We start from the raw sequence: 27,165 nt of genomic DNA on the forward strand, positions 1-27,165 counted from the left end.
TCCATATATGCTTTTTATACTGTAGAAACTGTATAGTTTACCAGGTCCACATACACTCAACTATATAGCCTACATAACTATATAATATTAACTGTAAATAACACCATATTCTATTAGGAAATAAAAATCCATAAACATTCATTTAGGAGTTTATTTTCTAAAAGCAAAAAAAAAAAAAAAAAGGAAAACGAACCACACACATATATACGTAAACATATATAGGCCTACATGTGTACATATGTAAATACATCCTTTAAATTAATAGAAAAAACAATAATGGATAAAATATAAAATAAAACATTTCCAGAGATTGCTGCTACATTAAACCAAATATTTTTATTGCAATTGAATAGTAGTTACCTTAATAGTTTCCTCTAGTGTGAAGAATAATTCATATTGATTCATTTTCTATGGGTGTACTGGGTGCAGTGAATGTATTACAGCCGTCGGAAACATTTTCAGGAAGACAAACATTATTTAGTTTAAATGATTATCCAGGGTGTTGTTAAATTAAAATCAACCGCTTCCTGATGCTTGTAAATGAACTCGTATTATTAACACACACGAATCCCGCGATCTCGGCTCGACCTACTAAAGCGAAGGCTTGTCTCATGAATTGTTAATTATATGCGGTGACGCTCGGCTTTCTGATTGGCTGAAAATAAGACTCTTCTCAAGCGTGTGCTCGTCAGTTCGAGCGAAGGCTTTGGGTTCATGAATATTAATTATGTTGCGTGACTGGACGCTCCGGAACGGTTACCAAGCAACGCCTGTGCAATCTATTTAGATATTCATAAGCTAAGGGTTTTCCATAGTAGGATTCGTAATTCGCCAGCGTTGCCCGCCTAGTGATTTCCTCCGGTCATATAGATGCGCAGGATCGAGCGTGTGTCAAATGGAACAATGTAACGGATCAGAGTTGACAGCCTCAGACGAGAGGTTACTGATTAATCTCAGTCCGGCTCCATAACCATAGATAAGGGCTCGAGATCCGCCTGATTGACGGGAGAATGACCGCAGGTCTGCATTGAGCATTTAGTGTCTTCTTTTCAAGGTAGGCGCAAGATGCGACTAATTTACCTGGGTCTTTTAATACCACATTGTTAACTGTTATGACAAATAAATCAGTTTAACTGTAATTTGTTAGGCTATTTATTTTGCTTCACTGGCAATATATTCGAACACTGCATTAGCTTGTATAGCCGTAAACGACACTTGGTTTGTAATGGTCTAATATACACTGAGTCTTTAAACTATTTAAAACTCTCTTTTTTAAAACCCTTAAAATTCTAAATATAAAAGTTCCAATCTGAGTCTAAAACAGTTGCGAGAGAATCTTTGACAGTGCCAGAATTTTCATTAGTTTGTCTTAAAAAAAAAACTGTAAACCTCAGACCACTGATGCTATATTCTGAATTAGTTTTAAAGGACTTTCTACATCTCTAACCGTGTAGCAGTCATGGACTCAGGTGCATCACAGAGTTTTGGGTTTTAAAAGAGCCAGATAATATTACACAAGTTGTACTGTTCGTCCCTAAAATGTAGGCTATTTTCACCACTTTGTTCCAGTTTGAGTTCTGAAGTCTTAAATGAACAGAATAAATTTTCTTTACTGAGGGATATGGGAGCGAGAAGCAGAGCGAAGCGGCACCGAGCCGTGTTAATTTACGTCGTCCCATGCTGCGCTGGATTTGATCGGACTACTAAATAGGGATTTTGTTTAAGTGTGGAGGTAATGAGCAAATTGTTGTTGGCTCGTATCCTCTCTTCCTTCTGCCGTGCCGAAGAGACTTTTCTGGGTGCTTGTTTCTCTGAAGAATCGCCCTATGTTTAAGTAATTTTTCAGTGTGTTAAATTACGCACTAATTTCCATGAGTATAATAGCTCAGTCATTTCTAGACAGGTTTATAGTTTTTCAAAATTTTTACTTGATTACCATCTTAAGTTGTTACATAAAAATTAGCTTATGGCTCATTTAATTAAATTAAAGCAGCAATTAAACATAAGTTTTCAATTTAGTAGGTGTATGTGTATGATGACTTCTGAACAAAACTATACTTTTTAAAAGCTAAAATAATTTAGGAACTTATAATAGATGTAGTGCCCGTTGGCAGCTGACAGGTCGACCTTATCAGACTCAGTGAGTTGTAACATTACCCTGGCTCCAGAGACCTTTAAATACATTTCAAAAACCAATTTACCACGTGGTGTAAAGTGAGACTTCTCCAGCCCTCAAACTGCTCAGAGCTGGTTAGAAACTTTTAGCCAAGTGCCTCCATAAGACTCTAGCAGTGGATGTTCATTACAACACTCAAACCCATTATTTTATTTTTATTTATTTTTTTTTTTTTTTTTCGTTTTGTGACATTTTGCAATTGTGGGACATCGGCTTTGTGAAGAATATTTAACTTGGATATTTATTTATTTTTGCACACAGACTAACATGTGGCTTTCTGTTGTTATGTCTTAAAGGAACATTTGCTTTGAATGGGGAACGTAATTTGCATGCTACCCAAGTTCAGGCAGGATCTTACACAAGCCTGGAGACGGGGAACGCACCTGCCTCTCTTCCTCCACCTTTAGACTCATTCATCAGCACCAGCCGTCCGTCTTTAATGGGATAAACTATCTCCAGAGATCAGGTGAACGGCTGATCTAAAGTCAAGTTAGAGCCTCAAGCTTCTTAATTTCTTCTTAATTAACACTTTACATCCTAAGGTCTCCGCATGGTACTCTGGTCGAAAGATCAAGAAAAACTATCCGACATGTCCGCCGGGATGGAAAGGATAGAGATGAAGAAGGAAGGGGTGCTGCCAGCTTTCCACCACTCCAACGGGTCGGTCCATCCAGTTATACTACCTGACAACCCAGAGGAGTTACCCCAGACCCCCGGAGAGTATGAACTCACAGAGGTGACCTCCATACCGGACCGCAGTGATCAGGAGAACGAGCGGCCAGACATGGTGGTTCTTGACTGTCGGGCCAACGCAAAGGGCCAGAGGGAAGAGGACGCGCTCCTGGAGAACAGCAGCCAAAGCAACGAGAGTGATAACACTAGTATGGACCAAAGCCCGGTGCCACCGGCTCCACTAAAGGAAACGTCCTTTTCTATTGGACTCCAGGTGTTGTTCCCTTTCCTGCTGGCAGGGTTTGGGACAGTTGCAGCTGGCATGGTTCTGGACATTGTTCAGGTGAGTAAAACCCAATTTCTTGGTGTTTAATGTTGGATTACAGAGTTCAGTCAATCAATTCAATCAATAAAAAGATCATAATATTTGAATATATGTGAACATTTTATACTCCAATTTCTGGAATACAGCTATTTTTTGGGACTTTAGTTCGCTATTAAAAATAAAGGCTCCAAAAGTTTTTTTTTTTTTTTTTTTTTTTTTTTTCAGTTTGTCATATTTCGATCTCCCAAAAATAACTTTTCAGTGAACCATCTTTCTAAGTGTAAATACATTTTTTTATAATTTAAATGAATTTTTTTTTTGTATTGTTTTTTTGTGCGTGTAATGCAAAGGTTTCATAGATGTTAAAGGTTCTTTATAGAACCATATAATCCAATAAAGAATATAATTTCTGTTTAAAGAAGCACGTTATTAAAACATAAACTTTATAAATGTTAAAATCCTTTAGCAACTCATTCATAGGTTTGCATGTTTGTGATGCAATTGATAGATAGATAGATAGATAGATAGATAGATAGATAGATAGATAGATAGATAGATAGATAGATAGATAGATAGATAGATAGATACATACATACATACATACATACATACATACATAGACAAGACAAAAACATTAAAACCCATTATAAACAAGGTATTTGTGGCATCCAGTGGGGACATAATTACATATTATAATGACTTATACTGTCTTTTTACACGTTGTGTTGCGTATCTCACAACACATAATTGTAAAACCATGTCTACATTTGTGATCAGAGAAACGACAAAAAACAAGTGCTGCTCTACACTGCTCAAAACTCTTGTCTGAATCATCAGTGGCAAATTCTTTACATATGAAAACAAACTTACAGACTTGCAAAGTTGGAACTGCCCCAAGTATAGAATCAGACATCGACATTGTAGTCTACTCTCCCAGGATCAGGAAACAGTGCCTCGCAAAATGCGCCGCACACATCAGAATATTTGGGTTGAACTGTTCTGGAACAGAGTTGTAAATACAACTTAACCACTGATTTCTAGTTGTGTCCTCTTTTGGAACGCCAAAACAGTTACACTTTCACAACGAAACACACAGCGACCTGGCGGCGGCGAGAATAAAAGTGACATCTTCTTTCTTTGCATGAACATTTGGGTGGTGTTATGCAAATCTTCCCACATTGTGATGTAGACATGTGGGGGCGTGTTAGAACGAGGTGTTTTAGAAGGGCGTGGTTAACTCTTAACTTTTATAAAGAATATATATTTGGATTTGAGACTTTAGTCTTTGTAACTTTACAGATCTTCTTTATGCACCAAGAGCTTGTAACACTCCAAAGAGAATGGAAAAAATTGATATCACATCATATGACCCCTTTAAAAGAACCATTTTTTATTATTGAAGAATATTTGAATGATTGAAATGAACCTTTTCCACTATAAAGAACCTTTTTAACTATTAAGAACCATTTTCCACTTTTTAAAGAACTTGTAAAGGTTTTTTATGGATCTATAGATGCCAGTGAATAACCTTTATTTTTAGGAGTGTTAGTGGGTAATCTTTACTACCTTCAGAAAATGCATTACTCTAGAGATAAAACATGACTTCCTGATGTACCCTGGTAGATGCAAAAATAGTTAACCGCTTGGCGTTTTCAAAAAAACCCAAAAAACTGTGGGTGCAGATTCTCTGAAGAAGCGGGTTGTTCCATGTAATATACCTCACTTCCTCAGTTTCCTCTATGAAAGATAGATATCACATATTTAAAAAGCCAAAGAGTTTATTACTTGTTGTTTTTTAAGGAAAGGGTGTTGACCTGTGGATTGGCGTAGGGTTATTTTATAACCAATTGTGAAAGAGAATTCACTAGTTGTTATTCACGTACAGCATTGTAGAAGCCATGAGGTTTTACTGCACTACATTATACAGTCCAGGGCTCCACATCCTTTGTAGTCTTAACCAGCATGGAAACTTGTTTTTCCGCCGACTTGGTGATTTTGCCTTTTAACCATCTGATGTGAAATGTATTGTCCTAGAAAACCTCTAGTAAGACCTGTTTGTGCTAAAGTCTGAATGTATGAAACTATTTTTACCACAAGGACAACAGACTAAACATTAAAGCCTGACAGGAAGCCAGTAAAGGTTTACCACATCCACCATCGTCTGATTTTGACAGGATTCGATGCAGACAGACAAGCATAACCTGCCCTGTCCTAACCTTCCATCAGCTGAGATCTTATAGTGAATTTCAGTGTATTTCACTTTAATGGTTGATCATATCATTGGCTTCTATGATTCAAAAGTGCAGCTGACTGATTTTGTGTTTTGTGCCAAATGTCCTGTGGGGACGGGAACAAGTGCCGAAATTGTGCAAGTGTCTGAAAGATCAAACAAATTACTTGTTTTGTTTGCTAAACTGCTATAAATCATTGAAGTTTCTTAAAAAGTTAACATGTAGATTTTAAATGAATACGTAGCCTAGCCACGCTACTAAGGCTAGTGTCAATATAACTAAGGATTTAGGGCAGGGATGCCCTGTCCAGTTCCCTAGAGGTCTACTGTTCCAACTTGGCTCCCCGGGTTTAGGGTGTGTTCACATCCTTTCCGTATTGACTTTTACTTATCCCTCTGTGTTGTTCATCCCACATTGCACATATATAGGTATTCATGTATTTATTAATATTTTGCATTACTCATTGGGAAACCCAAAATGGTTCTTTTATGTTATCACTCTGAAAATCCCCTTTAGAAACCTTATTTTAAATAGCATAGGTTTGGAACAACTTGAGGTTGAGTAAATTATTTTTTTGATAATCTGTCTTGAAAATTGTAGCATGCACATAGACCACTGCTGGTGATTCACAAGTGGTGTTAAACACAACCCAGGTTGGTAGAACGTCTTCAGAATTCCTCTGTGACCTTACACACTGAGCCTTGGAGACCAAGGTGCTGTAACCGGGGAGCGTTGCCAGCCAACATTACACAATCCTGCAATCCGAGCCCCTCCTTCGGTTGCATGCCTGCACTGCTGTGCGTCAAGTTCGCAGAACCCTTGGAGGCACATGGAGGCATTGGCCAGGACTGCGCTGTTCCCTGAAGACAACACCGTACTGGGGGAGGGAGATCGACAGAGTAGAGGAGGATCAGTCACAGGGAACCGAAGACCAAGTGGCTGGGTGCCAGCTCCCAATTGATGTTCGTCCTTTTTTAAAAGTGGCCCCTGCACTGCCAAAGACTTAAGGAAAAAGAAACGGCCATTAAAACCCACCCACTGGAAGCTGAGCTGTTCAAACTCCTTAACTAGTGCTTTTTGCTGCTATTTGTAGAAGATTTTGAGTTGTTGTGTTATGTTTACCATTCGCTTTTTCTTCAATGTTATGTTAGCAGTGCACGCCACGCTTTCTCGCTCTCTCCATCTGCTGAAAAGATGTTAGAATTGATTTAACTAGTCAGTGTCAGGGCTGTAATTGCTGTGCACCAGTGGGAATGAGTCTAAAGATAAGCACTCCTTCTATGTATTGATCTATACTGCCTGCTGCTGCTGCATTGCATCTAAGGCACTGCAGCCTAATGGAAAAAAACAGCCTGCCAGTTACCGGAGTCATCAACTTCATACGTCTCAAGTCAGATGCTTGGAAAAGGTTCAAATGAACGAGGTCATCAGTAGATCTAAAATTGGCCTGGATTTAACTTTGGATGATAAGATGATAAACCCATTGAAAACTATTTATATTTGTTAGAAATGGAGAGGTTTTGTTTCTTCGGGTCTAATCGTACATGCAGTGATCCTCAGAGGAAGGTTTAAGTATTGCTTCTTTATAGCTCAGGAGATATAATAAAAAGAGATTTCTGTATCAACTTTATCACAAAAAAATCTCTTAAAATACAGTAGCAAACAGATCTCATTAAAATAACCTTTCATTACAGATCTAATTAAAAAAACTAGAAAATCAATTTTCACAGCTATAATACCATCGTAGTTTGCAGAAGATCTCTGGCTGTTGTTGGGCTTTAATGTTCAGTGAACGTTCGAAGTAAAAAGTGTCTCTTTCTCAATAGCATTGGACGGTATTCACAAAGGTGACAGAAGTCTTTATCCTGGTGCCTGCTCTCCTGGGCCTGAAGGGGAACTTGGAGATGACCCTCGCGTCCAGACTGTCTACCGCGGTAAGTCCTTTAGTATTAAATTCACCACATGAGCTTTCCAATGGGAATGATTCAGTTCGATTTTGAGCTTGTGTATTCTTGAGGTCAGCACAAGATGCAGATAAAAACATGGGACCTTTAAATAAAATCCAGTCTTTAAAAAAATCACATACGCAAGCATATTTATTGACTCGTGTCACTGAGATGTTTAAATCAGTCTGAATCAGTATATGAATTTCATGATGCAATTTCGGTTGCATTGTATTCTTTCTTTAGTCTGTATGGTGACTTAATATTTACTAACGCTTTACTTTCAGAGGTGTGTTTGAGTTTTATGTAACTTCAGCTTGAAATATGAAGAATCATACCTGTTGTCAGAATTAATGCTGTAATATTCCCTTTTGAAGGAAAATATTGGTATACCAGGGGTTAGAGTATTTCAATAATGAGCCATCTGTGGGCCATCATGAGACGTGTGCTATTACTTTTAATTCAAAAGACATACAATTTTTAGCCTTTCTCTTTAAACGTGCCCGGATAAACACTCCAGCAATGCCCTGGCAATGACCTCAGTTATACTACTGTTCTAAAGCTGGTCAAAAGTGACAGCAAAGACACTTATCATTAAAAAAAACTTTCTAATCATCAAAAAATCCTGGAAAAAAAACATCTCAGCCTTTCCACAAAAAATCATGTGACATTAAAGACTGGAGTAATGATGCCGAAAATTCAGCTTTGCGTCACAGAAGTAAATTGCATTTATTAAGGAGAAAAGTTATTTGAAATAACTTGAAATAATATATCACAAACATTACTGTTTTTACTGCATATTTGATAAATGCAGCCTTGGTGAGCAGAAGAGACTTTAAAAGTCATTGTAAAAAATCATAACACATCTTTTGAACAGTACATATTTAGAATATGTTAAAAGTAAGTTTGTTTGCATGTTTTCATTAGTTTTTAACTGTATCTCTGTACTCAGTAAATGTGAAAAAATGTAACATTTTCACAATGCTTCATTGTCCTTCGCTGCAGTATGTTAAAAGTAGGGTAATAACTTGGGCCATCTGCCCTGTTCTCCAAGAGCTTAATAGGACATCATGTAGGACACTATGGTCAAATTAACATCATTTTAATCCTGTTAAGCACATGACCGTGCACTTCCCCTCACTCCGTGTGTCTCGGCTAGACGTGGATGTGCCAGGTTTGTGGCAAAGCCAGACATTCTTCTGGGCTGTGGTTCTCTGCTCTCCCACCACATGATTACAGATTTAATCATAACACATCCTTAAGCAGCCCACGTTAGTTGGTTAAATCTGGAAGCAATGCTGTCAGATAACATTGTTTTTCATTATTTTTGTGAGCGATGATTTAAAGTAACTATAATTAGTCATCCCAAAGTTTAATTTTGTCATCATTTGCTCCTTTTCATGTCATTTTGACCCTTTATTCTTGTTTTTAGAAAATAATGTGGTGTAGGAGCAACATGAGAGTAAGTCAATAATGTGAACATGATTGTTTTTTGGTGAACTGTGCCTTTAAACAGTTCCTAATTACATTTTCTTGTTAAACGCTTTAAATTAGGTGCAAACCCACACTCAGGGAAAGTTTGTCTGCCTTTTACGTGGAATCCAGTGATGCACAAGTAGTCAGAAATGTGTCAGAAAGTGTCTAGAGGTCGTCTTTGTGCTGTAAATCTACACTGTGTGCTCAGTTTCTCCGAGCCACTGTTTATTATCAGCAGATTAAGAACACTGTTGGTTTCTAACGCTGTTACTTCAAAAACAGAATGAATTCCTTTCATAGTCTGAATTTTTTTTCATTTCTTGCCTTTGAAAATTATTCTTCTTGTTCATAATTGGTGTAGATGCTCATCTCATTGTGGGTCTTTTTGAGGCATTCGAACTTGACCCTTTTGAACAGCCTATCAAATGGTGTGACTTATTTTCAGTCCTGTGTCAATGTATTTTCTGTGGTAACAGGAATGTGGGACGTATCAAAGGGCTTGTACTGGTTTTTTTTTTTAATAGCTTTCAAAGGGTTTGTCCTTTTTTCAAATAGCTATGATTTGCTACTCTGTGGCAAGTTACATTCCTAGTGAGCATTTTATTGGACAAAGCTTAAGAGACTGTATAATGTCACAACAGTTTTTTTTTTTGCCTAATTTTTCTGGAAGAGAAACACTTTATAATTTAAATGTGTATATTTTCTCAATTTTGTTTTGTCAACATGGCCACAGACAGGCCATGAAATTTAGTTTTTTTTATTTTTATGTGTGTGTGTTTGTGTGTGCATACATAGGTTTTTTTTTGTTTGTTTGTTGAATGAATTAAATTGACCAAAAGTGACAGTAAAGACATTGATAAATATTACAATTTTAAGTAAATGCTGTTGTTTGAAATTGATGTCCTTAAAACGTGTACCACAGTTTAATATATATATATATATATATATATATATATATATATATATATATATATATATATATAATTTAATTTAATTTAATTTAATTTAATTTAATTTAATTTAATTTAATTTAATTTAAATTTAAACAGTTTATTAGTAACAATCAAAGCTGACTTTCAGAGCTGAATTTTTAGCATCATTACTCCAGTCACACAATCCTTCAGAAATCATTCTATTATTCTGATTTGCTGCTCAAGAAAACATTTATTATTGCTATTATTATCAATTTTGAAAAGAGCTGAGAATATTTTTTGATGAATTATGTTTTCATCACTGAAGTAATGATCTAGTAATGATCCTGAAAATGTAGCTTTGATCACAGGAATAAGTTACATTGTTAAATATATTCAGATTCAATAATATTTCACAACATTACTGTATTACAGTATTGTGATCGAATAAATGCAGCCTTGGTGAGCATAAGAGACTTTAAAAATATAAAAAATATATATTCAATTATTATTATTATTATTATTATTATTATTATTATTATTATTATTATTATATATATGTTTACTGCTTATTTTATTCAAATGTTCTCTTTGCCAGAAAGAAGCTTTTCCTTTATTCGATGTAACACTGGATGTTTAAAAAAAGTTTGAAAAGTTTGTTTCTGATTCTAGCCATTTTGAAATATGAGGTCATTAAATCTGCAGTGATAGTCTTGTTTGTCTTGTGTCATTGCACAATGTCTGGAAGGTGACGAAGCGCTCTCTCTCTACAGTGTTCCAGTAATATTAAGTCAGAGGGTGTTAGCTCTTGATCCTATTAAGTATTACATCCCATAAACCCTGTGCTCGCTTGACAACTTGTTTGTCAAAATGTTAATAGTCACATAAACGTATATCTTCTTTCTACAGCACAAAGCACTTGCTCTGGCTTTCTGCCATGCGTCTTTTTATCTGAGTTTGTGGACTAAATACCAGACTAAGCTCAACGTGTCTCCAGCCGCTGCCAGAGGTTCCTCCCATGTCTGCTTCAGAAGTGTGCGGTTTATCGTTTGTAGAAGTGTTGTGTGCGTGACCACCACAGAGTGATTTGCGTAAAGCTTATCATCACTGCTCGGACCCCCACTTATCAGTAAGCAACACCCTGTTGAAGGAATAGTTTACCCCCAAATGAAAAAATGCTATTTACTTATAGTATATACATATCATTCCAGTTTTATTATTTTATTATTCCTGTGAAGCAAAATTTTTAGATTTTAGGCAGATTGTTCACGCTCAAAAAATCACAGAAGCTAAAGCTCCATAAAAGTATCATAAAAAGACAGCTAGTGAGATTTATTAAGTCTCCTGAAGTCATATAATAAAGCTTTGTGTGAGGAAAGATCAAAATAATGTCACTTTTCCTCTTTCCCTCTAGCAAAGCCAATTATTCATATCCAATTTGTGAACAATACTTATACTTCAACTGTTGGGAAATAAAACATCCCAAAAACAGTAACACCACATAAAAATACATTGTTTTATCATGTTTTTCAGTAAAATACTATATATATATATATATATATATATATATATATATATATATATATATATATATATATATTATTATTAGTGCTGTCAAATGATTAATCAAATGATTAATGTGTACTGTGTATAATTATTATGTATATATAAATACACAAACATACAGTATATATTTCAAAAATATTTACATGTATATATTTCTATTAATATAATTTATATTATATATAACTTGTTTTTCTTAAATATGTACATGCCATGCATGTGTGTGAATTTATATATATTTTGTAGTACATAATAAATATACACAGTACATGTACATATATTATGTAAACAAAAATTTTTGATTAAAAAAATTGTGATTACAGCATTTATATATATATATATATATATATATATATATATATATATATATATATATATATATATATATATATATATATATATATACTTAATACATTTTTTATGCTAAATATTTCTAATATTATAATAGTTTTATAATATTTGTTAATATAATATGATATTTAATATAATCATATTTTATAATATTAATATTTATTTATAATTGAGTAAGGTTTATGCAAAAAACACTATGCTAGAAAGAAAATATATTAAATGTAAATGTAATTATTTAGAGTGAACATGTTCAGGTTCAATTCACAGACTCATATTCTGATGCTATTTATTGTAATTCGCTAGGAAAGAGTGACCATCACATTATTCTGAGTTTAGTGGAAGAAATGATGTCATGAGGGTGAGTTAACAATGACAGTATTAAAATGTTTGGGGAATATTTTTTTTAACCTTGCATGAGCAGTGGAAGTAGCTGAGCCAGCTGTTGTTTCCTCTTCACGCTGTGTGTGTGAGTGCTACACGAGGCAGGACGCAGTGCGGAAGAATCGCTCTGACCGCCGGAGTGAGGTCACCTCAACGAACAGCAGGCAGTTGGCACCGACTCTAAAATGTCTTCCTTTTCCCTCATGGAGGCCCATTGCACACACACACACACACACACACACACACATTTACTTCACTTAAACATAGGCGACAACCGCCCCTATTACAAAGGATATTTGTAATATACTGTAGAAGCGTAGCTAATTTGCTCTTATTATAGTTTGAGTTAGAATAGCAATTAGATTGCAGGAAAAAAGAAAGAATTGGTGTTTTTCCTTCTGGTGAACACTAAATGGACTACAGTTATTTGTAGACACGCAGTAGGCTGTTTTATTACTAATGCTAACACTTAGGGTTAGTGATCTGAACAAACCTTGAACTCTGAGAATTAAACTTCACTAGGAATGCATCCTGCCTCAAATTACGCCGTTTGTTTGGGAAATATTATTTGTAGAAGTGATCACATTTTTTTTTCCATTGAGCAATAATACTTACATTTTCAGTGTTTTCTGGTAAAAAAAAAATCCTTCAAACCAAGGTACTTTGATTTGAAAGCAAAATATTTATGCTATGTTTTTTATTATTTATATTTAGATAAATAAGTTGCGTAATCAAGTATTGGTTACACTTCAAAAAAAAAAAAAAACTTAAAAGCAAAATATTTATTTGTTATAAATATTTAGATTTGTGTTAAATTAAAATAAGTAAATAAGTAAAATAATAAAATGTTTTCCAATAAAAAAATACCTAAACATCCTTGAAACAAAAAAACATTTACTTGAAGCTAAATATTTATTTGTTCATTTATTTGATTGATTGATTTAGGATTTGCCAATAGGTTAAGAAAATGTATTATTGGTGGGCTGTTTTCGGCCAGGAAGTAACCACCTAGTGACCATCAAGAACAGCAAAGCAACTGCAAAGAAATTAGTAAAAAAATAAAATAAAATACAACAACAACACCCTGAGCACCTTAGCAGCAGCTAAAGAAAGGCAAGACAGCACCCTTGCATTGGCAGTGACTTTTATACTGGCAAGCAGTGCCAAAATAAAAATCTGGTTTATTTTGCCATGCAGTGAGTAATTGAGTTTTTTAAGCAGTGAAGTTCACAGGAAGCTCAGAAGTGCTACAGCTCTTTTGAAACATAATGAAAGGCTACAGTGAGGTGCACTGAGCGTCTAAAAGAAACTGCTGGGCTGTCAGCCTCTGTGAAATGCATTCTGTCCACGTACTCAGGCTATTCTACTTCCTGTCTCATTTAGGAAAGAGCACTGGTTCCTCCACATTTGTGTGTTGGGCTGCTGTACCAGATTTGCAATTTAGAAAGTGTCTGCCAAAGTGTACCTCTATCATGTAGATTTACAGCTCAAATATAAATTTTGACTTGTCCATTTTTTTTTATATAATTTCCAAATTTTTTAATAGCATGCGGTACCATATCTGCAATATTTATACTGTGCATAAATTTGGGATGCACCCTCCACTATAGCACTGCTCATATTCCACTGCAATAGCCTATGATTTGTTTTACGCTGTTTTATTAGCATATACGTCAACTTTATAAGTATGCTACCATAATGATGACCTTAATGAGTTAATATCCAGAAAACATTTTGTGGTTTGTTATCCTCCTGGGGCAGGTAGTTTTGTCCCAGGTCAGGAAAGTCCTCATCCTATGATACAGTGAGCTTCTGATGGGCCGGAGCACTTTGACATTAGTGTCTGTACAAAGATAAGTAGAGATAGATAAGTATGGAGAGGAGGATAAGATGCATCTGTCCAGCTCATCAAGCCCTCTTTTGTCTTGTGAACTGACCACTGTTTGTTCTAGTGGAAGCTGGCCCGAAGGCGCCTGAGCACCAGCAAAATGTACGTTTCCTACCATGTGTGTTTCATTGTGTCATTTTCATGGAAAGATCACAGATGAATGATGATCCTATTAGCACTACTAGCTGATTTGTGGACAACATGAAATATCTCCTGAAGTGTATTTCAGAGTGAAACAGAATATCCAGTGGGAAATAAAGTAGGACAAAGATTTTTTTATCTACTGAGATTTAAAAGGATCATGGAATGTGTAACTATGATAATATTAGGCTTTTGTATACTCAAAGTATTCTGTTTTAGCACGCAACCCATCATACACCATTCACGCTATGTATGATTCCTCTAAGCATGCATCTAAACTCTTAAGCGAGATCGGGGTTGTTCACTCAGAGGAAAGTGTGCAGCGGTTAAACTATAATGGGAGCATTTGTAAATGGACTTCCTGTGTTCTCTCTTCCCCCTCTCACAAGGCTAATATTGGACAAATGGATACGGCCAAGGATATGTGGAAAATGATCATGGGAAACCTCGCACTAATTCAGGTTGGAGACCTTCTAAAAATATCAATCCTGTTTGTCTAATGCACATTGCCAACTCTTCAATTCACAAGGCTTTGTTCAGACAAGCTGTGAAAATCTGACTGTGAAATAAGTAAATAAGCATATATAAGCTGATGTTTACAAAACAAGTATGAAGTTACATTTTTTTAAATCTGAATAAATTCTAAATGGGTGCTGCCCATGAGGCTTCTGGTGCCGATTTCTGTTTTCGTTTTAATTTTAGTTTACATTTTTGTCATTTTGTTATGTGATTTTTGTCATTTTTATTAGTTTTAAAAAAATATTAAAATACTTAATATTTCAACTAATATTTTAAATTTCCATTTATTTTTTCTAATATTTATATTTTATTTCAGCTTTATTTACAGAAAAAAAATGTTATCGTTTTAGTTAACACAACATGACTGAAGCTGTGTCTAAATGCATATTTTTCACAATCTTTTCTTATGTAGTGAACTATATAACATTCCCTGTGCAGAGCGTGTTAAATTAATGAATGAGTCAGCAGTTTTAGAAGAAACAGATCAGATTTAATTATTTACAGTCGGGGTGGTCATTCCTAAATATCTGTCAGATTTGTGCGCAATGTGTGCGCCAATCATTGGCGCCGGGTCACATGTCCTATGAGGTTTGACTTCTCCAGATTGCACGCTTGACTAAACAATTATGTAATGATTGGGTGATGCATTTCTTGGAAATGACCCCTAAACCCTATAATGGAATGTGTACACTAATGATGAAAGAGAACAAAGTAAACTTGACATGAAGACTTTGAACTTCAGGAGGGTGGGAGGATGTCCGAGTTCATCGTGCCTCTCCTGATTTCAGGTTCAGGCCACAGTGGTCGGCTTCCTGGCTTCCATCGCCGCAGTCATTTTTGGCTGGATTCCAGAGGGAAATTTTAAGATGGACCATGCCATCCTGCTCTGTGCCAGCAGCGTGGCCACCGCATTCATCGCTTCTTTGCTGCTAGGTGAGAGGGTCGTGACATCTAGACTCTTAAAAATATATTTTTTTAATGGCATCAATGGTTGCCATTGAATGAAGTACAGTTAACACCAATGTAACATTTTACTTACACAGAAGGTTCTATAAGGGTTATTTAGATGTTCTTCATGATAAGAAATTTTTTTTTTTTTAAGTGTTAACTGAAAAGTTCTTTGGGGAACCATCTATGGCACTGCCGTGAAACCCCCATTTTGCAACCCTTATTATGGGGAGTTGAAACTCATACTGTGCGCTTAAAACTACATTTGTGTATGTGGCCACATCCCAATAACCATAAAACATTTTAACAATGTTAATCGTTTAAATTATTTTCAATAAAAGTAAAATATAATACAGATCAGTTTTTCCAAAACAATTAAATTAATCAGCCCCAAAAATTCAATATAATATATATATTATATATATATATCACATTAATGTTTCTACGTTGTGTATTGTATTGTAGTGTTACTTAAAAAAAAAAAATCTGTCGTATAATCCATGTAGAGTTTTGAAATTTTATGTCACCCGAAAAAGAAACGTACCAGCTGAGGTGAGTAGTAGCTAATGGTTGCTTTTGAACCTAGAAAGACAAAGCAGCTCTGCTGTCTCATTTCAGCACTAGAGTGGAAATATATCCTCCAACAGGATGTATCAAAAACCAAGAATGTGTAGTCTTCATTGTTTGGGATTGACACAATCTCCTGTGTTAATTCCACCATATCATCGCCAACTTGACAAATCTTTCCTCTTCTCTTCTGGCCAGGTCTGATCATGATCGGGGTTATCATTGCATCCAGGAAGGTTGGCATCAACCCAGACAATGTGGCCACCCCCATCGCAGCCAGCCTCGGTGACCTGATCACCCTGGCGCTGTTGGCTGGCATCAGTACTGGCCTGTATAAGGAGCTCGGTGAGTGGACACCTCAGTTCTTTGGCTGAGCTCTTTGGGAACATTGCCGTTATCGGATATCTACTGTCAGTGCATTTTGTGATCCAAGTGCAGGCAGATATATGAGCAGGAACACTAAAGTTTGTAGCTTCACATACATTTTAGAAACTGAATGGCCTAGAAACTTAATTATCTTTCCTCTGTTTTTGAGTCAAGTTCAGTGGAGGAATAAAAAACTTGGCAGCTCCAGAAATGAAATATTTGCATGTCTTAACTGAAGAGATCAAATGTCAGTTTCTTCTTTAATTAGCCATGTTTTACCACTTTCTGTATCTTAAAACTTCTGAAGAGTAACTGCTATAGTCAGTGAGAAAATGACATGTCAACCTTTGCTTTACTTACTTTTTTCAACAAAACTCCAGAGGAAAGTGCAAGTGTAATCCAAGAATAAGCTCAAGTATGTAAATGTTTATATGTGAACATGTACATTATATTTATATTGACACTACCTTTGAAAGTTTTTTTTTTACTAAATGAATACTAATTTATTAAAGATGCATTACTTTGATCAGAAGTGACAGTAAAGACATTTCAATTACAAACTTTATATTTCAAATAGCTTTCTAGCCATCAAAGAATCCTGAAAAAATCTATCAGTTTCCACAAAAATATCAAGCAGCGCGACTGTTTCCATAACTAACAGTATTGATAATATTTCTTGAGCAGCAAATCAGCATATTATAATGATTTCTGAAGGATCACGTAAAACTTGTTACGTTTCCATACAAAGTTGCATAATTTAACTTATGCTCAAAATTGGAATATCGCACAAAACATTTGCGAACAAGTCCCGTTTCCATCCAACGAATCAAAGAGAACAAAATCATCACTTCCTGATAAACTGTCACTATACATCACTAAGAAAAGTACATGGAGCTACTCAATATGATACTTTTCCTAAATAATAAATTACTTGCATCTCAGAACGAGCAGACGAAATTTTTGCTTTTGGAGGTGGATGCTGCTGTTTGGGAACAACGCAGTCGTTGCTGGGAGGCAATTATACAGAAATATTTTGACAGACTTTGCTGGCATTTCCGAATGACCATATAACAACATTTCAGATGCTGTGATACAAGATCAGTCCACTGGTTAGTCAGGATTTATCGTCCCATAGCGCAAAGTCACATGATTTTTGATGCGCTTGGATGCATTTCCATTTCCCACTATTCACATTAACCCTTTTTCGCAAAAGTCAAAAACCATCGCAAGCGAGCGTAAAACCGTTTTTGCTATATTCTAAATTCATCGTTTTCAATCACTCAATTCTAATGCGATATTACAAAATGCGCATAAAAGCATGGTGATGGAAACATAGCTACTGAAGACTGGAGTAATGATGCTGTAAATTCAGCTTTGCATCACAGGAATAAATGACATTTTAAAATATATTCTAATCTAAAACGGAACACTTAACCGTTTCTTCTGTTGAGGGTTATCAGGGCTTTTGTGTACTTTTGATTCTCATGAGTAATACATTCAGTCAGATTTCCCAAAGTCATCATGCTGAGTCATGTTAAAGCATAGTGGGGCTTGTTGGGGCTTTTGAACACCACCTGCTTTGTGAGTTTCTTTGGTGCATCTGCAGTCTCTCCCTTTAGACTCCATAAAGAGACAACACCAAGTGGCAGCAAATATTCTAATTTAGATTGCGCTTTGCAATGAAACAACACAAGAACATATTTATTGTTCGTAGAGCATTCTTGTGGCAGCCCTTTTGAATGCATTATTGAATTTTGTGCATAACAATGCGATTAATCACAATTTAAAATTTTAATACTTGCCCAGCTCTAATATATAAATATATATAACATTATATATAATATACTGTATATATTTAAAGTATTTAGTAGGGCTGTCAAAAATAGCGCGTTAACGGCGTTAATTAGTTGTTTGTCGTTAATTACGTCAACATTTTTAAAGCATTTCACGCATGCGCAGTGTGACAAATTATTCAGGTTAGGAAAGTCTCGTCGATCTCTGAATTCTCAAGATAGTAAAAAACAGCGGCGAGCGCCGCGACGAAAACACCGAAGAAGCTTAAGGTTTTACCCCAGTTACTCTCAAATACATTCATGCCAAGCGTGAAAATATCGATCCTAAAGTATTGTGGCAGAGCAAATGAACACCTGCCAAAAACAAGAGTGCCCAGAGTGCTGCTTATGTGATTGTGGCGCATGTTTTTGTTTCTGAGTTCATTCTTTCGAGTTTCTCTATCCATAATTTCATAGATATGTGGCTATATTTAACCACTGGTTCACCTAAAACTCTTACACTATCTGTAGTTAAATGGCATGGTTTGATATAGTGCTCAGGTAAATTTGATCTAAGTAAATGTTAAATTTTTGAAATTCAGAAAAAAAGAACCACATGATGAAACAATACATGAAAATTATGTATCTGTATCTGTGTCCTGTTATAAAAAAAAATGGTTAGGATTCAGGTGTAGTGGCAAATAGTGATTAATCATGATTAATCCACTGAAAATTCTGATTAATTTGATTAAAAATTTTAATCATTTGACAGCCCTAGTATTTAGCCACATATAGGTGTATATTTATCATTTATAACTAATGAAAATGTATTAAATTAATGTCAATAAATTTTTATTTATTTTTTTCATTACAGAATTCAACGATTATGCCAACCCAATGGTTTGTGCCTTCTTCATCGCCCTGACACCCATCTGGGTACTTATCGCCCGGCGGACACCTTCCACCCGGGAAGTGCTATACTCAGGCTGGGAGCCTGTCATTATAGCCATGGCTATCAGCAGGTAAGAAGAACACTGATTAACAGAAAGATGCTCCATTTCCTCATTCCTCTTTATGATGGATGGATTACTCGCGTGCGGCTGACAGCAGTATGTCAGTCATTCACCTGACACCACAGATGCAGTATCTTTGCGTCGTTACAATTAGATTTGACTTCTTTTGAAACAGTGTTGGAGGCCTCATTCTGGATAAGACTGTATCTAACCCCAACTTTGCTGGAATGGCAGTTTTCACTCCTGTCATTAATGGTGAGACTCCTTATTACCTCGTATGTCACGATTCAGTGTTTCCATTAGTTGTGTTTACTAGCCACCTGAGATCATTTCACACTTTGTTTGTTTTGCCCTGCTGCAGGTGTGGGCGGCAATTTGGTTGCGGTTCAAGCCAGTCGAATCTCCACCTACCTGCACATGAACGCCTTGCCCATACCAGAGCCAAACCCAGCGCCACGGAAATGTCCCACTCCCTGGAGCACGTTCTTTGGCTCAGGTGAGCGATGTAAACAAACAGCAGCCCTATTTTTAGCAAAGACGTAAATATTTATAGTTACATATTTCCCTGTATTGAGTTTCAATAGCTATGGTTCCATCTGCACATTTTGGCGTATTGCATAAAAAACCCCTGGATGGAAACACCAAGATGCACATAAATTCAAAAAATGTGCATAAAATCTTATGCGTTCAACTAATAGCGCTTTTCCACTGCATGGTACGGCATGGTACGGTTCAGTATGGTTCACTTTTGGGGGGTTTTCCACTGGGTACAATACCTGGTACTTTTTGTAGTACCACCTCGGTTGAGGTTCCAAGTGAACCGTACCATTACCAAAACGTGACTTGTAAACTCTGCTGATCACCCATTGGCCGGAGAGATTCGTCACTACCTGTGTCACTGAACTTGCGACACAAACACAGAAGAAACTTCGATTTAATCAGCACAGCCATGGAAGGAACGCAACTGTTTTGAACGAGTACACCTTTCTTTAACAACTTAAAAGTTTCGTTGACTGTTGCGGAAGTATAGACATTCCTCTCGTTGATAGCAGAGGAACAGATCCAGCGAGAGCTTGATGGAGACGTGGAATGAAAAAGTTTTTATCAGTTGCAGCAGTAGAGCCGGCGTAACAATAAGGACGTGAATAATCCCATTGCTAGTTTTGTCAAAGTGTTTTCTGTGTGCCCAAACAGCAGGCTGCAAATCATCTGCGCACTCTGATGCTTGGAATTTATTATTTACAAAAATGATTATATACAGTGTCTTCTCCCACTGCCCCTTATGAAACAAAAATATATTGCAGTATATTGGAAAATATCATGTAATATATTAGCATATATTCTTATATATATTTATTTTTTTCCAATATATTGCAATATATTGAAAGCGGCAATCATTTGTATATTTTGCAATATATTATAGAATATATGTATCATCAATATATTATTAAATGTATTCAAAAATATAAAATATTAGAAAATAAAAAGGGTAAATAATATATTACAATATATCACAATATATTTTAAGAAATATATTGGTAAATATATTTTCCTTTCGTAAGGGGCAGCAAATAACATTTTTCTTCAATCAGGAAGTCAATATTTTGTTCTCTTCGACTCAAATGGATGGAAACGCTGCTTTATTTGCAAAAGTTTAATGCAATATTCAAATTTTGCACATAAGTTTAATTCGTAACTTTGGATGGAAGCATAGCTAATGACTTCAGTCATGCTCCTGTAACAGTGCTTACACAGACTCGCGCTACATTTACTCTCTCATCAGGTGTAAACGGACGTTCTGCCCGAGTGCTCTTCATCCTGGTCGCTCCTGGTCATCTGGTCTTCCTCTACACTATCAACTCTATGCAAGGTGGACACACGTCGATCACCTCTGTCTTCATTGCATTTTATCTGGCCGCAGCTCTGCTTCAGGTATAACCTGAGCTTGTTTCTCATTACATGGAAATGGTTCAAATGCATTAGAGTGTTTCTGACCTAAATGAAGGAAGTTTGAGTCAATTGTGTGGGGAAAAAAAATGTCTGGGTCATGTTTCAAAAAGAAAATAATTATACTTTGCATGAGGAACATATTAACAAATAAATGCAAAAACATTAAATAAATAATTACCAACCCCAAACTTTGAAATGGTGTATATCAGACCCAAAACAAATGTATTTATTTATTAAAAAGTTTTCATATGTTGAATTACCCATAACTCCATTATTTTGCGTCCGTTGACACATTCTCTTGTCTTTCGGTCTAGGTTGTGATCCTGTTGTACCTTGCAGACTGGATGGTAAACTGGATGTGGTGTCGAGGGATGGATCCTGACAACTTCTCCATTCCCTACTTGACTGCTCTGGGAGACCTGCTGGGGACAGGCTTCCTGGCTCTGTGTTTCCACATCCTGTGGCTAATTGGAGATCGGGACACAGATGTGGGTGATTGATCCACACTGCTTCCTTTGACTCTGTCCAAGCAACATAATCGTCTTTATTTATAATGCCACATAGATAAATAATATCTATATTGTTATGGCTACAATGGCTACCATGATTTTATTGATGACAATTTTGCTTTAGTATTGATATGTCATTTCGTTGTTGTTTAGCTACTGGGAGAACAACGATCCTCATTATTTTTCAATGGGGATGTTCGGCCCTATCTTATGGCCAGTCGCATTGGCTGCATGTAACGATGACATCGACCTAAACTTGAAATATTTCACGAGAGGCAAATGAACATAGAATGCTAAATCACCAAGTGCTACAAAATAGTGATTTGATGGTGGAACTGAATCTCTAAGGGGACCTTTTAATGATAAAACGCAGAGAAAACAGCCCTATTTAACATGCAATTTTACGTTTTCATGCTCTAAATTTGCTTTAGTAGCTCTGCTTATGGTTACAGAGAGAGATTGTAACCTGAAGTGCTTTATCGTTTCAGTGAAATCCCTGAAATACTCAATATATCAGACTTTGCCTCATTTGCGTAGGTACATTTCCATTCTGTATACAAGACTTTCACCCAGTCAAAGGCCTGTAAGATTGTTTTAAGCTTCTCAGGCCGTTATTGTGAAGTCCACATCCGTTAATCTCCAAAATCTCTTCTGTGGACTCAAAATACTGGGACAGTTCATGTATTTGTAGGGATGGTTAACAAAGTGGTTATTTTAAAACAGCTGTGAGTTAGAAAATGGCATTCAGGACCCTTTTTATTAAACCAGAAATCATATTTGACAATGTACTTTTAAAGGCTTTCCAAATCTAAATTAATATTCTAAGATTTTTAGTCAAGTGGGCTCACAAAGTCTTCAAAATTAATTGAAAATTATTATCATGTGAGTTGAAAGGAAGTATACATTGCAAAGCACTTTATCTGCCTTTAAAGAAATTAAATTACCCAGTAATATGATTAAAAAAAATGCAGAGCCTGCAAACTCGAGGCAAAAACGCTTATCACAGTCAATTAAAAAGAGAAAAGGCCCATTTCATTGCTCAGTTACCTTATAGATAGGCTATATTTTTGCATAATATATGTAAAAGGCAGTCTAAAACTACACTATAACATGATTTTTCGAAGCTGAGAAAATTCCTACACCAATTTTGTAACGTCTTTGTTTTAACACAAAACTAGCAAAGAGTCAGTTGGTGAATCTAGTTAGTTTAAATGGAAAAGCACCTGCTTGTTGACCGCAAATGTGAAATGCTATGCCTCAAAAGCCTTTTAACGATATGATAATTATTTCTGTAGATTTATGCAAAAAATGCTTATGAAAAGGGCTATTTAGATATCTCTTTACCTCTGCATGCTAGCTAAAAAAGTGCTGTTGTACCGGCTCTCCGAATATGTTTGAAGCCATGCTTGATTACATTTCTTGAAAGAGTTTCTTTTATACCGAAGAAGAGAGAGGTTTTGTTTTGAATGTTTTTATGTGTTTAATGCCACTCAGAAACACTTGTAAGGCTAACAGGAATGCTAGCAGCTAATCCGTACCTCAGCTCTCTGCCATAAAAATCTCTAATCAGTAGTTTACAGTAAAATAATGTATATTTTAATGACTAGCAAGGTGTAATAAAACAAGTGACCTCCATATGGACGGTGTGTTAACGTTAGCCTGCCATTGCTAAAGGGCTGCATAGAAATCGCTTAATTTGCGCACATTTCATATAATTCACGATATATTAAACATACCCACTTTATTTTCTGTCTTTAAATGTCTGTTTTCTTTAATTGTGCAAGTATGTTAAGGCGAGTCCTAGTGTTGTTGCGGAAAGCACGTTTAATGTCACAATAGATCACTGTGCACAAGATGTACTGTAATGTCAGAGTTTGCCACAAGAGGTCGCGCTTGTGCAAGAAGAGCATGTTTATACCATAATTACGTGTTCAAACATCACAAATCTTACTGTGTAACGGATCCTGTGCTGCCATTGTACCATCTCTATAGTTGTGAATATTTCTTCAGGGGATGGGAGGCTTTGTTTATTTATTTCTATAGATGTGACAAAGCTTTTTGTAAATAATATATTTATTCTATAAATTTTTATTTTTCAGTTTGTTGCAGTTTTCTTTGCATTGGACCAGTAGAGATGTTTACTGTACGTTTATCAGTCTTTTTTTTTCTTCTTCTTCTTAACAAATATATCAAAGTTTGGTGCCTAATATCCAGCAAAACCTCACACTCGATCTGGTTCGGTGAATTGAGCGTAATATGCCTTAACAAATCACAAGCAAGGCCCGACACATACTGTAGGTATTATAGGTTTTCTGATTTGTCTTTTTTTTTTCTTGTATATGATTTTTTTAATTGATGGAGTTGATTTTCATAGTGTATTCTGTTGATTTGTGTACTCAAATCATCCCGTCTGTTGTGTTCTTCCAGGGCAGATGTATCGGTGGTAAAGTCATCCAAAGCAAAGCCACTGAGAGCTCCATAAGTTTTAGAGGAAATTAATATTCACTTATGGGTTGTCTAATTTGTCACATATTCCCTCTAATCTGTAATCTGTATGTAACTTCCTACAAGAAAACATAACCTTCTTTGAGTTAAATTGGCCTTGAGAGTCAGATCCCAGCCTCTCAAGGAAGACTAAAGCAAATTTACCAGTTTATCCAAGAGTGTACAGCTAGTAATGGTAACTGGTTATCTGAGTTCTTTGATTCTTCCCCATCAGTTTCTGGCCCAGCAGCTTCAATCTGACACTGGTAAGGGGATTTAACAGAGGTACTTGTAAATTGATGGAAATAAAAGATGATATTATTTTGTACGACTGCGCTGTGCTTTTCTGTTTCCATTCCATTAGACACACAAGCTTAGTAGTAAATAATGAAAAAAAATCACACTGACATTGATCGAACTGATTGAAATAAAAAATTTAAATTGTATCAATACTGTGGTTTTAGCTAAAAATGTCTGCTTATTACAGCATTTATTGAAACTGAGCTCATTACTGAAATTGTATTTATAAATACAAACACATGCATGTATATATTTAAGAAAATATGTTGTATCTGTATAATAAATATATTTGCATATAATATAAATTATATAAATATATAAATGTAAATATTTTCAAAATATATACTGTATTTGTGTGTATTTATAAATACATAATAAATATACACAATACACACACACGTTATGTAAACAAAAAAACTTGTATTTTGGATGCGATTAATCATTTGACAGCACTAACCAGAATTCTCAGGATAAGAAATGTCTGATACGTGGACGTTTAACGTCATTGCCGATGACCTTGCATTTGGAAGTTACTCCTGTTACTCAGATGTTGCTCTACTATCAGAGTTCATTCAGTTCCACTCTTATCATTCATAATGCAGAAGAAGTAACTCAGCGTGAGAGTGACTCAGTCAGATTGGTGTAGGAATAATAGGGACTGACACGGATAAGAGTGGAGAGGGACAAACACCTGCGTTGGACAATGAGGTCAAAGCTAGTGTGGATGGACAAGGACGTTTCGAGATGTTTCTAAGTGTCTAAATACCTTTCTGAATTCTCTTCATGATTGAATGTTGTTAAGAGTTTCATCCGCACAACAGAACACAATGTGCCTGATGCATGAGACACACTCACACTGAGGGTCTTTGTCATCTAACAGATATTTGGGCTGGACCTTCACAACACTAAACAAAAAACAAGCTTATTTCTAAGAACAGATTATTTCTATTACATAATGTGATCTATAAAGTAGGAAGAAATCTCGTCTTCTAAAGCCTTCTGTGTTATAGTTGATACATATATTTCCAGGGCCAATAAATAATGTAATAAAAAAAAAATCACCATATTTAAGCATATTTCATTTTTGCTATGAAAGCGTTAATGACTTTTAAAGTAAACTTAATAAACTGTTACATTTTAGTAATATTTCAAGAAGAACGTCTTACTTTTTGCCGATATAAATATCAGCAACTGCACTAAATTGCATATTTTTGTTGATTTTGCACCTGAAGTGTATATGTAAAGTGTAAGTATAAGTGCATTCTATGTATATATATATATATATATATATATACACACACACACACACACACACGTGAATTTTATATATATATATATATATATATATATATATATAGACAATGTGTCTATATATATACTGTATGCAAACATTTAAAAAATATTTTTCTATTTTAAAGACAGAAAAGGCTTTACAGAGATTAAAAGAAATAATAATAATAATAAAATATCAAATTAAGTATTTTTGTGTTTGTTTTTATTTTCTAAGTTATTGTTAATGATCAGATGGCCCTGAACTCCTTTGTGAGGAGTCACATTGTCTCATCCTGTCCTCGTCTCAGTGAGCGACACACTGTAGCAGCACGGAATGGAAATGTGACACTATGTCACATTGACTGACATCGAAGACATAGATGATCTCATATGATACGGTATTCAGATATCAGATATAAGTCACACATCCACCTCCACATGAACATGCACAAAAATAGAAATGCTTTCTTTAAAAAGTTTATTTTGTATCTTATAAAATATACAGATTTCATTTTATAGCACAATTGTAAATGATAAAAATCATTATGTAAGAGGGTCATATGAGAGAATAATGTTTCAGACTAAGTGCTTTGCAGGGAAAAGACTGAACTGTATATCCACACACTGAGACTGAACTCTAAAGTGTCTTATGCTGTGCACTTATTCATGTCTTGCACATAACAAGTGGAAAGATTTCAGGAAACTAATATGTGATTGGACAAGTCAAAAATAGGATTCAGATATGAGAAAACAAGGCCTCATGTTCTATACAGAAGAACCGATTAAGACACTTTTCACAAATAGGCTACAACATAGGGCTTGACACTTTTAAATTCAGTTCTTTGTTTTTTAAAAGAAGGTGAGAAAGTGATGTTTATTCACTTGAAGAGGTAAACCTAATTATAGAATATGAACAGTTTCATTTTTAACATTTATTTTATATTAATTTTGACATTTCTGCAACACTTACCACCATTTTGGAACATGCGAATACCATTTAAAACCTCTTAAGCACAAATGCTATTTTGGGGATTTCCGTTTTTCATTTTCCTACCTAATTTTGAATGCCTGCCTATACTAATGCTACAGTGTAAGCTCAGAAAGTTTGGTATAATTTCAAAGGAAACCCTTTGAAATTACATAAAACACTGTTGAAATTGATAAAAATGACAATATATGCTGTCTGTGTTATAATAAATAGTGAAAAAAACAAGGCGCTTTTTTATTTATTTATTTATTTATTTGTGTAACCTGAAGTTTGAAATAGAATAGCTCAGGCAATGAAAGGCCTAGCAACTTCAGACCAATGTCATTTTTTTCTAACATTTGTCAGCTAGTAGAGGAAAAATGAAATTTCTTTCTATCCTAATCTATGCTAAAGTTATTCTATTCCAACTGAAGGAAGGA

General features: G+C 35.4%; 1 protein-coding gene and 1 long non-coding RNA gene across 2 annotated transcripts; one reads left to right on the plus strand and one right to left on the minus strand.

Moving 5' to 3' along the window:
* The first annotated feature begins 833 nt into the window (after positions 1-833).
* LOC127968267 (solute carrier family 41 member 1) lies at positions 834-24,514 on the plus strand. The gene is made up of 12 exons (XM_052569345.1): positions 834-1,054; positions 2,473-2,642; positions 2,719-3,191; positions 7,231-7,338; positions 14,448-14,519; positions 15,366-15,510; positions 16,291-16,437; positions 19,105-19,252; positions 19,419-19,498; positions 19,605-19,739; positions 21,027-21,175; positions 21,508-24,514. The coding sequence occupies exons 3-12, from the start codon at positions 2,727-2,729 to the stop codon at positions 21,691-21,693; spliced, it is 1,635 nt and encodes a 544-aa protein (XP_052425305.1). The 5' UTR covers positions 834-1,054; positions 2,473-2,642; positions 2,719-2,726; the 3' UTR covers positions 21,694-24,514.
* Positions 24,019-25,088, minus strand: LOC127968268 (uncharacterized). Its single transcript, XR_008155940.1, has 2 exons — positions 24,905-25,088; positions 24,019-24,532 (listed from the first exon to the last, which is right to left on the minus strand). It is a non-coding gene; the product is annotated as an uncharacterized LOC127968268 (long non-coding RNA).
* Between the last annotated feature and the right edge of the window lie 2,077 nt (positions 25,089-27,165).

This window comes from Carassius gibelio, chromosome B11, assembly GCF_023724105.1.
Source record: "Carassius gibelio isolate Cgi1373 ecotype wild population from Czech Republic chromosome B11, carGib1.2-hapl.c, whole genome shotgun sequence".
Classification (NCBI taxonomy): Eukaryota; Metazoa; Chordata; class Actinopteri; order Cypriniformes; family Cyprinidae; genus Carassius; species Carassius gibelio.

Coding starts and splice junctions, on each gene's coding strand:
- LOC127968267 (XM_052569345.1), top strand. CDS start 2,727: ATGGTACTCTGGTCGAAAGATCAAGAAAAACTATCCGACATGTCCGCC. Junction 7,339..14,447: donor CGTCCAGACTGTCTACCGCG/GTAAGTCCTTTA, acceptor CCCTCTCACAAG/GCTAATATTGGACAAATGGA. Junction 19,499..19,604: donor TTTCACTCCTGTCATTAATG/GTGAGACTCCTT, acceptor GCCCTGCTGCAG/GTGTGGGCGGCAATTTGGTT.